The sequence below is a fragment of the Urtica dioica genome, chromosome 8, assembly GCF_054948205.1.
Source record: "Urtica dioica subsp. dioica isolate 48M chromosome 8, U.dioica_male_clone48M_v1_H2, whole genome shotgun sequence".
In the NCBI taxonomy this organism is placed as follows: domain Eukaryota; kingdom Viridiplantae; phylum Streptophyta; class Magnoliopsida; order Rosales; family Urticaceae; genus Urtica; species Urtica dioica.
In genome coordinates, this window is record NC_142763.1 from 30,236,842 (window position 1) to 30,253,156 (window position 16,315).

The 16,315-nt window shown below is 35.8% G+C and overlaps 1 protein-coding gene and 1 pseudogene across 2 annotated transcripts; one reads left to right on the forward strand and one right to left on the reverse strand.

The window, feature by feature from the left end:
* Positions 1–1,956: 1,956 nt before the first annotated feature.
* On the forward strand, positions 1,957–4,025 carry LOC149389096 (uncharacterized; annotated as a pseudogene). Its single transcript, XR_016300655.1, has 3 exons — positions 1,957–3,349; positions 3,425–3,832; positions 3,922–4,025. The product of XR_016300655.1 is annotated as an uncharacterized LOC149389096 (transcript).
* Positions 4,026–11,062: 7,037 nt separating this feature from the next.
* LOC149389097 (RING/U-box superfamily protein) lies at positions 11,063–15,636 on the reverse strand. Its single transcript, XM_089624682.1, has 9 exons — positions 15,459–15,636; positions 15,073–15,153; positions 14,320–14,440; positions 14,122–14,216; positions 12,898–12,969; positions 12,474–12,734; positions 12,201–12,312; positions 11,828–12,014; positions 11,063–11,594 (listed from the first exon to the last, which is right to left on the reverse strand). Exons 1-9 carry the CDS (start codon positions 15,480–15,482, stop codon positions 11,510–11,512), a joined length of 1,038 nt encoding a protein of 345 aa, XP_089480808.1. The 5' UTR covers positions 15,483–15,636; the 3' UTR covers positions 11,063–11,509.
* Positions 15,637–16,315: the final 679 nt, after the last annotated feature.

Consider the following 16,315-nt stretch of genomic DNA (forward strand, 5'->3'; position numbering starts at 1 on the left):
CCCTAGTAATTTCAAACTTAGGCTCCCCCTAAGTTTGAGCTCCTCTCACTTTCATTCACACTCTCCCAAAGTTTCAAATTCAATCAACGCTTAAGAAAATATGTATTTTGGAATAACCTGAATCAAACTACACAACTACTCCATGACCAGCTCTAGTAGTGGCGGTCAATCAAAACAGAGTCTCACATACACATTCAGCAAAACAGAGTATCGACAATGACAATTGCACACGGATAACAGAATGTGTAACCTACCCAAAAGAGAAAGCGATCCTTTTATAAGACACAATCAGGTATTGTGTCTCGGGCTAGAATTTTCCAATGCACATATAGAGCTCCCATTGGACGAACGGAAAAACGCGGAAGCGAAACAAACAAAAAAGACTGTCAGCAGAAATCACGTCACAGCTCTGACGTGTAAAGCAGACAGAAGGCGTTCTATAAGATGTTCCCAACATCTGAGAGAACTCTAGTTTTTCCATACAAAAACAACCAACACAAGAGTATCAACAACACCGAAATGCAAATTTATTGGCCTAGCTGTAAGGGAATTCTTATTACTTTTATCATCATGTAAAAGTCTTTTACAGATCCAACATCCATTTTTAATAAATAAAAAAATTAAAAACAAAAGCTTTTTTTTTTTTACTACAAAATCCTGATAAAAGGTTCTTCCGAATTGTACTTCCAATTTAAAAAAGGAGCCCTGGTTCACAAGGTAGGCATTTTTGGCAGTCAGAAGTCAGAAATCTCAATCCTTTAAAGTTTCGACGTTCAGATTAGTGCTTATATGTCTTCGATTCGATTTCTTTGGTGCAACGATTGGGGCCACTAGCTTAATCTCCAAGTCGATAATACCAGGACCTCTTGAAATTTAGTCGAATCCAATCCGAAATTATGTAAAATAAAATAAAAATCCAAAAATGCATAGGAAAAAAGTAAATATAACTATCAATGTTTAAAAAGGCGGTTTTGAGGCGCGCCCAAAGGCGCGCCTTTTGCCTTTTAGGTCGACGACCGCTTCGAGGCTTACGCCTGGGTGCGTTTCTGGCGTTCTCCACCTCGGCCGAAAAAGGCGCTCGCCTCTGGCGGTCAAAACGCCTCAAAACAGCCTTTTACCGCCTTTGAAATGAGACTTTTTTAAAAAAAAAAAAACTGGGCCAAAATAATCGGGCCATTTTTTAATTCTGGCTTTTTTAGGTTTTTTTAATAACAAATAACAATTAACTATAAGTACGTAAAAAAATCGGTATGTCAACCGTCTCTCATCTCACGCAAAACACTCTCTCTCACGTTGAGCGTCCCTCCATATTCTACCGACTCTCACACTGCTCCTCTCTCGCTCTCACGCTGCTCCTCTCTCACGCTGCTCTCGTCCCTCTCTCACGCTGCTCTCGTCCCTCCCTCACGCTGCTACGCTGCTCTGTCCCTCCCTCACTGAGTCGGTAATTATTCGAACTCTCTCTTGGTTTGGAATCACACATGTCACAGTTTTGCACAAGTCACAAGTCACAGCAATGTTTTTTTTTTTTTTGCCATAATTATTCGAGCTCATGACTGTTGATGGCAATGTGTGACTCGGTAATTAGTCTCTGCGTCACAAGTCAAGTCACAGGCTCACAGCAATGTTTTTTTTTATAGGAATGAAAGGTCGAAAGCCAAAAGACTTTTCTAACGACTATGTTACGGAGAAACCGGTCTTTGATGAACAGACCGGGGAAAAGAAAAATTACACGTATCGCGTGTGTATTTTCTGCGACAAGGTTATTAAGGGAAGCCTTACACGGGTGAAAGACCATCTCGCGGGAACGCATGCTAATATCACAGCTTGCGAGAAGGTTCCCGATGACGTGAAGAAGAGATGTGCCGATAATCTCAACGCTAACAAAGTCTCGAAGGAGAACGCTGCAAGAAACCGAGAGGAGCATATTGCGAACGGTTCATACTTTGGCTCTACTCAAGAGACTGTTATTGGTTGTACTTCTGCCGGGACCAATCGAGGTGTACGAGGACCAATGGACATATTTACGAGGACTGACGACAACAACGAGAATCATGCTAAAGATGTCCCTTCAGGTACAATAAAAGAGTATCGCAATAGAGTCTGCCTCGACATCGTGCGATTCATTTACGAAAATGGGATTTCGTTCAACGTGGTAAGGAGTCCATCGTTTATTGGCATGATGCGTTCCGTTGGGAATTTCGGAAGAGGATTAAAGCTGCCTTCGATGTACGAGATAAGGACATGGTGTTTGGATGAGGAAGTGAATACAACAATGAAGATGGTTGAGGAAGTGAAGAGTACGTGGGCACAAACCGGTGTAACAATAATGTCAGATGGCTGGTCCGACATAAAACAAAGAGGTATCATCAACTTCCTTGTTAACAATCCGCACGGTACAGTGTTTTTGAAGTCCGTAGATGCATCGGCACATGTCAAAGATGCCAACTTTTTGTTCAAGATGCTTGACGAGGTTGTTGAAGAAGTCGGCGAAGAGATCGTGGTTCAGGTTGTAACCGACAACGCTAGTGCTTATAAAGCCGCGGGGAGACTGTTGATGGAGAAAAGGCAGCGGCTTTATTGGACGCCATGCGCAGCTCATTGCATTGATTTGATGCTTGAGAAGATTGGAGACCTACCGCAACATCGTAATGCTTTAATTAAAGCAAAGAACGTAGCCAAGTTCATCTACAACCACAGTTGGGTGTTAAGCTTGATGAGGAAATTCACTGAAAAAGAGATCATTCGGCCAGCCGTCACAAGATTTGCAACTGCCTTTCTGACGTTGCAAAGGTTTAAAGAGTTGAGACAACCTTTAGAGGCAATGTTTGCTTCTGAGGAATGGGCTTCTAGTACATGGGCAAAAAAACCCGAGGGGAAAAAATGAAGAAAGTCGTTGCTAGAGATGATGCTTTTTGGCGTGGCGTAAACTATGCTCTAAAGACCACCGGGCCTCTAGTTAAGGTGTTGAGGATGGTTGATGGAGAAAGAGCTCCGGCAATGGGATTCATTTACGATGGAATGGACAAGGCAAAGGAGGAGATAGCAAAGGAATTTAATGGACAAGAGGCTGTCTACAGAGAAATATGGGATATCATCGATACAAAATGGGAGCGTCAACTACATCATGAGCTACATGCGGCGGCTTACTACTTGAACCAACAGCTTCATTACGGGCCTAACTTCCATGTTGACAAAGAAGTTAAGGTCGGTTTGTTTAAGTGTATGAATAGGATGATTCCCGATGATGCTTATATGAAAGCAAATGATCAACTTGAAGTTTTCTACCTCAAGCAAGGAATGTTTGGTATGAGGGTAGCACAAGCTTGCTACGAAACACGTTCACCCGGTATGTTTTTTAAATTTTATGTATTGTCTGATTATGTATTGCTTATATTATTTAATTTTACATCCATAAATGTAGATCGTTGGTGGGCTCAATTTGGTGATGATGCTCCCGAACTTCAAGCTTTCGCGATCAAAGTTCTTAGTCTCACTTGTTCCGCGTCAGGGTGTGAGAGGAATTGGAGCATCTTCAACCAAATTCACACTAAAAAGAGGAACCGGCTATCCACTACTAGGATGAACAAGCTTGCTTTCATCATGTTTAACAAGAATTTAAAGGATCGCCACTTGAAGTTAACTTCTCGACAAAGCAACAATGGTGAGGAATTTGATCCATTGGTGGTTGATGCCTTGGATTCCGATGATGAATGGTTAATGGGGGAAGCTGAAAATGAGGAACGGGCTGAACACGAGAGTGGAGAAGCCACTACTTCTGGTTCTAAAAGAAAGAGGCCTAGTGAAAACGAAGGACAAAGGAAAAAGAGAGGTAACTATGATCACGTAGCTAACGAACATTATTGATTTAGTTGTTGCTCATATGTAAGTTCTAATGTGAATCAAATTGATTATGCATAGGCAAGGAGAAAACGTTGTTTGATCACCTAGATGATGACGAGGACATGGAAGATGATGACGATTTTTCCGAAAACGAAGAGCTAGACTATGATTTGTTTGATTAGTGTCGTCGAGTTTAATTTATATTTGAGTCTAAAACTCTTTTTTTTTAGATTGGTTTTTTTTTTTTAACTTATGAAAACATGAAAATTACTATGAATTTTATATATATTATATATTTTCTATATTATTTTTTAGGCTTACGCCTCGTACCGCCTAAAGGCTTACCGCCTCCGCCTAGAAATGGGTTTCGCCTAAATTCCCGTCTCCGCCTTATCAAACAGTGATAACTATAACCATACATAACGGTGCAGGTAGTAATGATGTAACTGAAAATAAACAATAAATACTTTAGTTGTCGAAAAAAAAAACAATTAAATATTTAAGTGTATCATGCTTAAAATATTAAGTATTTATGCCGTCATTTCCTCCTTATAATTTAACGTGAAATTAAACTGACAATCTTTTGGTTTTTAACCATGCTTGCTTGAATAATGTTATTTGTAGGTTGTAGCTAACACATTATCATAACAGAAATAATCTTCTAATATTCACATTTTTTTTAATCTTGTGTCTGCCACACTACCGGATTATGACTGGTTCTTGGTTTCTTAACTATTTTCTAAGGTAGTAAACATATCATAATTTAAAAATCATTATTTTTTAAAACCACAGCCGGAGCTACTATTTGCTCAGCGGAGCCCTTGGCTGACCCAACTTTTTCTTATTTTGCTTTTAGTCCTTGATATTTTATTTACGTAATTAAAAAAAAAAACCATTTTATAGCTTTAGTGCTTAATTTATCATAAGCGTTCCCACATTTTTTAAACTACAAAAATATTTTAAGTACAATATTTCCAAAATTGTAATCTTTTTTTTTTTTTTTTTTTTTTTTGCAAATAGTGCTTTTTCAAACTGTAGACAGTTACTTAAGATTTTGTTTTTTTTATAAATGAAACAGTAAATAAGAAACAAATAAAATAAAATCCAAAATGATATAATATTTTTGCACTAAGTTGAAGAAAAGAAACACTACCATAAGCAATTTCCACTATTTTCTTTTTCTGTCAATTTTCCGCTCCTAATTTTTTTTTTTATTGCTACTACAATTACTCTGAAAAAAAGTCTTCAATTAAAATTTTGACCCTCCCGTAGTTTGATTTTTTTGTCTTTGTACTGAAAAATTATATCTCTTTTATTTGTCCCTCCGAAGTTTGATTTCTGAATGCTTAAAAAAAATAATAATAAAATAAAATAATTGTCTTATTTCTGGATATTTGTAATTGGCTTATTTTAACATACTGAGGGTCAGTAGCATGCCTACGTCAATGAAAATTAAATATAGTTTCATAGTCCCATTATGACCATATTATAATATAATAACAACCTAATAATATAACACCACTTGATTGCTCGAAGCAAACACTGCTCCAACTCTCCTACCCTTCAAGCCTCCTGAAAGGATATAGAAGAATTCAAATTTCGTGTTTCATATCAAAGATTTTCTTTTCACCTTGAACATAAAATAAAATTAATAATACAAATATAACATATGAATATATAATAAGTATTAATAGTGACGATGTGTAACTCTATACGTAATAGTATGTGCTCTCCACTCGGTTTCTTGTTTTTCTTTTTTTCCTAGCTGAAGGGACACTAATATGTACCAAACAATTTGCTTCATTACAAAGGGACATTTTTTATTATTAATTTTTTGAAAATGACATTTTTATTATTAATGTAAGTATGAATTCTTTACCAAAAAAAACTTGAGGAATTCATATGTGACTTGAGGAAAGATAATCTGTATAAAAGAAAAATCATAATGATTGTGAGAGGCTCAATTGAGCAATGGAGAGAGAGAGAGAGAGAGAGAGAGAGAGAGAGAGAGAGAGAGAGTGAGAGTTTTGTAATTATTTCCACTCAGGAGCGGAGGGCCGGACCAGTGGAGTGGATCAACGAGTCCCCAATAGATTTTTTTATTAGAGAATATAACAAACAATTATATAAATTTATATAGCATACCTAACACAATTTCTATTATCTATATAAACTTGTCATTATATACCATGAAAGTATGATAGCTCCGATGGTGAGACTATTGAAAGGGTGATTATTAATTGTTGGGGATGGGGTTCGATTCCAACGACCGTGTTTTCTGTATTTTATCACAATAATAGCCGGCAAAAAATTTTAATGCAAAAAGTAACATTTTTTTTAAGTTATAAATAGTCATTTTTTTATGTGTGCACTTGTTCTAATTAATTTTTTTTTTTCTGTTTTGAGCTCCATTTAATTTTTATTTACGTTTTATTATTTTATTTATAAAGAAAATATTTAATATTGTTTGAAAATTTAACATTATTTTTTAAAGAATTAAAAATAACAACTATTTTATAGATGTTGTACCCTAAAATTGTTATTTTCATAACTTTTCCGGAATATAACACAATGTATGCTAATAGATATAATTAAGGATGAAGTTAGGTAGAAAATATGATTAATGTTTTGAGCTCAATTTAATTTTATTTACATTTTATAATTTTATTTATAAAGAAAATAATTTTTATTGTTTGAAAATTAAACATTATTTTTTAAAGAATTAAAGATAATAACTATTTTAGAAATGTTGCACCCTAATATCGTTATTTTCATAACTTTTTGGGAATATAACTCAATGTAAAAAATAATCATATATATATGATAACTTCAACTTATTTTAAAAAATAATTACCCCTTATATAATAACTTATTTCAAAATATAATTATCCCACATAACTTCTTTTAAAAATAATTGCAGTTTGTTACCTTAATAATAGTTTTTTTAAAATCGATTTATGATTTTACAAATTTATATTTAGCCTCCTTGAAGAAATTTTATGGCTTTGTCCTTGAATATCATAAACAAACTCTTTAAGGAAGGTTCCACAAATACATTATTGAAAGATGGTAATTCCCTAAATATATTGTAGAACCGAGAATTTACCTCTTCTTGATGGAAAGATCGATTTGAATTTGTAAATGGGCCTCAAACTTTCGTCATGGAATCGATTTTGCTTTGGTATATTGTAAGAATAAATAATAGCTAACAATAAAACATAACAATGGCTAAGGGCCTTGTTATTAAATATTAAATAAAGATTTACAATAAAAAAGAATCATGAATAACATCTGAGAAAAAAAGTAGAGAGCTTAGGGAAAATGACAGGTCGGATTCTCTCTTCCTCTTCCTCAAATCTTTAAATGGAGGTCTCTATTTATAGACCTCAAGGGAAGTTGGCGAGCTCTACTGATTATGAGGGCACGTCGTTGTTGAATATGTCTTCTCCTCTTAGCTCGTGACAAGTATATGGCGCGATCCAAAATTGACGAAGGGGTTGAGAGTAGTGGTTGAATAGTCCTCGATCTTCGAATTTCAACATCAACATAGATCACGTTTTCAAAGATTGCATAAATAACTTATTTGTAAAAATAATTTTTGCTATATTAAATGAAGTTGCAAAGAAAAATTTAAATGAAACAGTAAATAAGTAGAAGTAAGTCTTTGAAAATTCTTAACAAGGAAAGGGATGTATAAATAATTTATTCTCGGAATAAGAAACAAATTGGGAATTCACGGAAACGTTTAAGAAAAGAGGCAGATCAGGTATGCCTATTTGGGTGAAACCAGAGTTCTATAATCCTAGGTGACCCCGCCCGAAAAATTACGACGAGCCCGTTCTTATTAAACTTGATCTTTCAAAGGGAAATGGCCCCAACTAGTAGTGATTTGGAAAGTTTGGACCAAAATGTTGTGGTCCATGTTTTTGGACAATTATACTACCAATATGAGGAGAGATAAATCTTTGTTACCCTCTTTGCCCTTTAATTTTTAATTTTGTTCATTTTAATCCAAAACTTGCTCATAAATCCAAAAAAAGGTCTCCTTTCTCACAGCTCTCTCTCTCTCTCTCTCTCCTCTGTTTTTCTCTCTCGTTCATTTTGACATACAAAAATATCTTACCTTTTTATGTTGGTCGTCCTCGCTCACCACCGATGAGGTCGAGCGCGTGAGCACATGAGGATGAACCTTGTTGAGATTCAGCACATGGCTTTGTTTCTAAATCACGACGCTGTTCATGGCCGCGATCCGGTAGTGAGGCAAAAAAATCATCTCAACTGAAAACCCTAAATTATCGCTCTCTAAATCATCTAGTTCAGGTATGTGTCATTCTGGGTTTGTTGGTGCTATTACCCGCCGTCTTTGTGTTGTTTGTTGCTGGGTTTGTTTGTGTGTTGTTCTTTGTGTTTTTGGACATTTGAGTTTTTTTTCGCGTTCTTGAATTGTAGATATACATGTCTACAATCTCTGAAATTGTAGACTGTCCCCATCATACGTTGTTATTGTAATTGTAGATATACATGTCTAAAATTCTTGTAATTGTAGACATATAGGTGTAGACCTATTACAATTCTTGTAATAAGTCTACAACAGCTGAAGGTGTAGACCTATGTGTCTACAATTACAAGAATTGTAGACATGTATATCTACAATTGGTGTAATTGTAGATATACATATATACAAATAGTCTCATTGTAGATATTATAAGTCTACAGTTACTACAACTCTAGACGTCGATATCTACAATTGTTGTTAACTGTAGACTTATAAGTCTACAATTTATGACAGTTTTTATTACAATTATACATATCAATCTAAAGTTATTCTCATTTTTTAATTTTCTTATTCAGGTATGAGAGTGAACATATTTGTTGTATAAATGAGAGACAAGCCTCCGACATACAGATCACGTGCTGTCGGTAGACCGAAGAAGAGACGGATACATTCTCAAGGGGATGAGTCTATTCTTAGGAAGTGTTCGCGATGTGGAGAAGTTGGTCACAACCGGACTACATGCAACAGTCCAGTTCCTTTGTCCCAGAGGAATGGATGGATTATTATAGTTGTATGTGTTTTTGGAACTAATTTCAGTTATTATAGTTTAATGACTAATTATATGTCTTTTTGAAACTTGGAGTGCAATTCAATAATGGATGAATGACTAATTATAGTCAATGATTCGGGAGAAGCTGACGAGCTTAAGGTTCGTTCGGGATTCACTGTGAGTCGGTTCAGGGGTTCGAGAATTTAACGAGTCTTAAATAAATTAAATGAATAATCCGAAAAATCATACAAACCGAGAATTCTGAATTAATTAACCAGAATTTAAATTCTCAAACATTCTTAAATAAATAATTAATAATCCCTTAATACAATCTCAAATCCAAAAATTAAAACTCGAGTCTAACGCAATAAAGCGATAAACGACTCACGAGTGAGATCGAGTTTTAAAATCTTTTTCTGAATTCACTACTCTTCGGCTTCGACGCGCTCAGTTTCCGCCGATTTTCGCTCGCTTTGACTTGATCTGCGACTGAGCTGTGAAATTCAGAAATGAACATCGAGTCAATTTCTAAATTACTTAACCCGTCATAAAAACCACATTTCAATCACAGAATTAACTAACAAAAACCCGAGCCCGAGCGAAATATCAAATCTCAAATTTCAGAATTCCCGAGGCTCAGATTTTCTATCACAAGACACTAAACAACAACAACAACAACACATTTTAGAATTCCCAGCCAAAAGAACCACACGGCCAAAACATAAAACACGGCAAAAAACAAGCAAACCAAGCTCACGGCCAACCTTAGCTCACGGCCAAAAACACACAAGCAAACCAAGCTCACGGCCAAGACCCAATCCAAAACAACACTCGTCCAAAACCAAGAACAAACCCATAACCAGAAGAATCATCACCGAAAGCAATTCAAATCTTCAACTAAAATCATCAAAACACGTTCACAACCAAAACCCCCAAATCAAAACCTAACCCTAATCAACATGGATTCCAATCTGAAGAAATCTCCTCACCTCTCTATGTTCCTGAAATCCGGCCTCCTCCACAAGCTCTCTCTCCCTCCCGGCGTTTCTCCTAGCTCGCAGCGGCGCACACTTCACGGCGGTCGAGCGCTCGAGGAGACTCGGTGGTCGCGCGCCTGGGCTTGTTCCTTGGCAGCGATCCACACGAGAGAGCTAAGCAAGGAGAAGATGATCGGAGTGGTCGAGGTGCGCGTCCAAGCTGGGCCTCGGCGGCAGCGGCGTTCTCCCTTCTCTCGGCCGGCGCGCGCGCGGTGGAGGATCGGTGGCTGTGAGTCGCGCGATGGAGGAGACTCGGTGGTGGCGCGTGGGAATTAGAAAGGAAGAAGGAAGGCAAGGAAAGGTGACGGTGATGATTTTGGGTGGCCGGCCGGGAAGAGAGCTTGGATGATGTGGTCTGGAATTTTTTTTTTCCTTGCTCTGTTTGCTCTCCAATGTCGCGCGGGTGAGGAGAGAAGAAGAAGAAGATAACGTGAAGAATGAAGAAGAAGGGCAAGTATGTATTTGCTCACTTAAGCAACTACTAAAAGTGTCCAAAACAAGAAACTCTATATTTTGGTCCAAATCATTGAATTGAGTAGTAGATCCGGCCATTTCCCTCTTTCAAATATGCTCTTTATTTATTTTACAGTTTTATTTGTTTTTTTTTTATTATTATTTACACTTTTTCTTTATTGTTTACTTACCATTAGAAATAAATAAGGACATAAGTCTGAAAAATTAAAATAAAAAATATATACGCGAAAGGTTTGAAAATATGAGGTATTAGAGAAATTAACATATTGTGTAACTCACCCAACCTTAAAAGTTACTGTGATGTCTTATTTTCTAATGAATATCAAATCGTTTATATAAAATATATATATATATATATATATATATATATATATATTTAAATCTTGTTGCTTTCCGTTTTGTTCTTTTGCGCTTTCTTCGATAAAATATGCTTATCTTAGTTTTTCTTCATTGGAATGCAAAACCGTTCTCGTTTGTATGGATTGAATAAGAAAATTTAGACACCTTACTAATTCATTTCCTATGCTTCTAAAATAATTTCCAAGAGCAATCATCCAAGGGAAAACATCTCAGAAATCACATTTTTATGTATGTCCAACCAAAGTGATACCAAACTGATTTCATTCCTCTAAATCAAACCATTGAAAAGAAATGTCATCATCTTGTTTTTCTCCATCTCTGGAACCTCCGCAATTCTTCGAGTCAAATAAGAGTTGAAAAAATGTCTATTGAATAAAATATTATTACAGTCTCACCGAGCACTTTGATTTGTTAGTAATCCCAATAATTACAGCAACTGCTATTCCATATAACAATCTGCAGCGAACCCGGTTTTCTATTTCGGAAAGAAATAAGAGTAATCTCAAGTAAGAAACCGCAAACAAAATTACATCAAAGATTTAAGGATTTTCACGGACAAAAGACAAAAATTATGAAAATCTCCTAAAACCACATTCATCGGTTTGTTTGCAAAGAATAGGCAAACAGGTCAAGATCATGGGAGAACTAAAAACATGAAGCACCAGAAGCTCCGCCAAGGCGTGAGTGACACATAAACCTGATCTCTTTAGGTAAATTACCGTAATTTGCGACACCAACAAACGGAGATTATTACTGTGGCTCATCATCGCCCGGCTCGTCAAGACCTTGCTGCGCTAGTCTGTAATACATAATTCCCATTGTTGCCATGCATGCCCTGCGTAACCAAACCAGCAGATTGCAAACTTTATTTTAATTACAATTTATGTAGCATGTGTTTCATTTTTATTGTTTATAATATTACAGAATATGAAAAAACAGGCCGTTTGACAAGTTATGTAAGACAGTCGTCAATGACATGCAGAGATTCTAAAGCACTTTATCTTCTTTTAAGCTTTATATAAGGGAAGAAATTGAGCACAACTTAAAGAAAAAACGTTGGAAGCGTACATGATGGCTATAACCAGAAGGATTTTTCTTGGATCCGTTCTCGATGATCGTTGAGACCGCAAACGACCTTCGGGACCATCATTTGAAGTTGATGCGTCTTTTCGCGGGGGCATACTCACGGGTAGAGTTGGTAACGAACTAGACCAAAATGGAATCAATGTCCGAAGAATTTTATGCCTGAGCGACCCTGTAATTATGAAATTGAATTGAACAGAACAGAAATTTTGAGCAAAACAGGAAAAGGGTTCTCTCAGTGGACCATAATTTTTTTTCCGTTAGCGTGTATCTACCTAAACATAAACACGACAACATGCCTTTTATTCATTATTTCTTATGGGGGCACGGGATAGCTATAAAGAAAATTTAAACTTACCCCTTCTTGAGTACTTTCTACTGTTCCCGTCTTCATCATCAGCATAATACGATATTTCAGAGTTTTGCCTTTCGACATGTACTGCTACACCCTTACGTGTCGTAGCAACATGCTGGATTGCATCATGAAAAAAAAACTATGAGAAAACTAAAAGAAAGGGTATCAAGACAGAGAGAGAGAGAGAGAGGGAGACAAATAGCCATCTATACAGTCAAGGAATAAGCGTATTTGAAACATTTCATTAGTTCACAACTAACTCAAAAATGCCCTTACACCGGCAGGACTCGAGCTTTTCAGGAAATTTCCTGCTGAACTAAGATCTTCTATCTCTGAGATATCTGAAACAGGAAATTTTGAAGTTCCAGCTCCAGTTGGGATTGAGTAAGCTTCGGTCATGTTACTACCGTTTTCCCTGTTCTCTGCTGAAGTTAGAGAGATCAGCGGATCTGACGCAAATGCAGGAGGAGGACTTCGGGACTCTGCGACTGGCAATGATACTGGATGGTTTCCAAACAAGTTCTTTTCAAGGCCAGTCTGCACAATAGCAATGAAATCTGTTTCAAATCTGACCGTAATATGGAGACAACAAAGTCGGTGACCACACAACTCATGCTAACATACCATCACATCATAGCAAGGATTGAAAATACCAGTATCAAATAGAAGTTAGAAAAGCTTGATATGACCATGGCCTTACCTGCATTATCGCTTCCTTCAACTTGGAATGGAGTCGGGATCCTGAATCCTTCACATTCTTGGGAGGCCATATCTGAACAAGAATTTGACATATGCAGAAATATTAGTTGCATACAATGAACTTTTCAATAAAATGAATCCCGAAACAAACATAACCCCAGGAACGACCTCCAAATAAAAGCATAGTCAGACCCGCAATTATAAAACACATGAAGTAAAAGCAGACTAACTGCATGTTCACTGTTATTTCACTAAGCTCAACTAAAAAGGGGGGAAAAATCAACAGTCAACCTCAGAATAGGGCATACTAGTCATGATCGCTACAAAGGTCAATCAATTACAAACTCAAAGGACCCGAGTTTCTTCAAGCAATTAATTGTTGGGCTTGAGCTTAAAGCTTTCTACTTCCACTTACAAGGCTTCTGGGTTCTTTAGGCAAGGTGTAAGCCTCAAAATAGAGCCATAAGTTAACTTATAAAAAACTATGGAATATAACACACCTATGAATAAAGAGCGGCTAAAGATGCCTTGGCTTTGTGAAATTTCATGTTATCCTTGAAACAAAAAAGTCATGACCTAATGTACTCTGATTACATCATGTGTAACTTAAAAATTAAAGTATATGGGTCTATCTCATGAAATTGACACAAGAAATAAATTCAGTAATATTTTCAACTTTATATAAATAAAATGGTCAGAGTACAAGGAATAGCCCCATCAATATTACTGAAGCATTCAGATGAATCTCATGCTCATAAGAAAAATGATGTGAGGCTAAATGTCTGTTGTGAAGCACAAGCCTTATATCCTAGGTTAAAATAGTGTATTGGTATTCAATCTTTCCTGTGTAAAGAGAGGTGGTTTGTATTTGGACTCTAGGAAAATAAATAATCATTTAATTGTTAAGGGGAAGAATTAGTATTACTAAGAGTTGTTTGTTTATAGGGGTCAGAAATAATCATTAATGGAAGTTTGTCCAAGTCTTAGCCTTTTTGGGAGAGTTCCACAACTCTCGAAACGTTTATGGTGTACTTCAATCGTTTAATTACCGGAGCTCAGAGGATCTTATCAATTGGTTCATGCAAGCAGGATTTGGGAATACTTTGTTTGTTCAAAAGGTGGAAATATGTTAACTTTTTGTGCATAGAAGATTATCAAGAGTGGTATTTGCAAAGAGATTTGGCTTTCCACGAGCCTCTATTTCACAATTTCAAACATGGCTTACCGATGTGGAACATAGTGGACAGACATATCCTGCAGGAGCAGTATGGGAAGGATAACTTTTGATGTGCGAAACCAGACAACTTGTGTGTATGGAATCTACATTTAATTAAACACATTAAGGTTACAAAAAAGGATAATTATAAATAAATCTTTGTAAAGAGGAAATTAGCACGAATGTAGAAAGGATAATAGCACATACGCAAGCAACCCAATCGAGTAGTTTGAGAATCAGTCCCCCCTTCAAGCACAGCTTTACAGAGGCAGCAATTGGGAGGCCAGTCATACTCTCCATCTATAACCCACTCCGAGTACGTACGAATCTACAAAAGAAAGCACATTTCACCGCTTAAACGCTAAAGATCGCAAATGTAAGTACCTTGATACAGCAGCCAATAGTACTTATATACTAACCTATTTGAGAAGATGAAGAAAAAAAATAAGATGAACAGGAAAATATAAAAAGCACTCAAACATATGTTACAGGTAGCTTATGTTCCAATACAGATTATTAGTATGCTGCCAAACTATGAGTGAACATATCATACAAGAAATGGTATATGTATGTAGATGACCAAAACAAGAAGAAAGTAAGATTATCAGCATACAGAAGTCAAATATAATAGTATGAAACAATGTGTCTCCAGGCAGATCAGCCGATACATTACCAAGCCTGTTTTGTTACTCGATTCTCATGAAATAACCATTGTAAAAGTGAAATCCTGATTTTTTTTTTTTTTTTGCATATATTTATCTTCTCTTTTAATCATTCATTATACATTGAATCTACGCACATATCTCTATTTGTTTAACAAAACTCAGCTTCAAATTTATTCAGAAACGCAATGTAGTGAATTGCGCTGCTCAAATAAAAAAATAATAAAAAAAAAAAATCAATACAACAACCAGACCAAACAGAAAGAAAAAAAATCAAATCTTTTTACAAAAAGCTTACCACGCATATTTGGTGCTCGGGGAAACAGATGCATTCTCCACAAACAGGGACTTTGTGCACGAAACAGTACAATTTCGTCGCCTAAAAACATCAACAACCCAGCTTAGATCAGTCTTCCCGCTCTAAACAAAAATAATTAGTCAATCACTAACTACCGAATTTCATCAACTATCACATAATTCATACGATCCAATCATAACAAGAATTAGCCAATCGGAGATGCCGATTCGGAGCCCTAAAGATCGCCTAATTTCACCGACTAGATCTCCGATCCGCACCTTGAGCTACCACGATCACACATTTCGATCGACAAATCATGGTCAAAGAAAATTAAATTGTCGAAACTTCAAAGACAACAGAAGACGTGATACAGATATTATCCATACCTTGCGGCATTTGCAGACCACCATTACGAACGAGCGACGAACACGAACTGTAGAATTAGCACTTGTATATTGCTTTGGGGCTTTCTTTCGACGACGACGACGAAGAAGAAGAAGAAGGAGATGGTTTCTATTCACTGAAATCTCATAAACTCGTTTCACAGCACAGATTAAATGAACGTTTTTTTATTTCTATTTCGTTTTGTGATTTAAAAAGACATTTATTTATTTTTTAATAATAAATGACATATGTATTTTTGTAATCAAATTTTTTTATACAAAATAAAATAAAAAGATGTTCCGTAATTTTTTTTTTAAACGAGAAAAAGCTAGATATATTTTTTGTTTGGACTATGTTGAGGTAACTATTTGTTTGGTATAATTTGTTTTTCTTCAAAGTAGAATTATTTATATGTTAAGCTAAAATCAATGTGTATTAATTAAGTTATGTTTAAAGACAGTGTATCTGATTAGCCATTTTAAAACTTATAATTATAAAATAACCACTGTTTTAGTAATTGTACCAAACAAAAAAGGACCATGTTACCCTTAAAATGATGGTCGCTTTACACTAAATTTTGTTATTAAAAAAATTAAAATAAATGGTAATAATATTTATCGTGTTAAACGAGGCAAAAAAATTACCCAAAACGCAACCGATCACTATTTCGAAAATAGAAAATTAGCCAGAATTTTATTAACGATTATTAACTACGCAGTTTTGAATACAAAAACCAGAAATCATAAACCCAAAAACCGATTAACAGATATTTTGATTATTAAATGCAGGGTTTTGAAAAAGAACCAAAAAAACTTATTAAAAATTATCACCGAATATTAACTCGCGATTTGAAATAAAA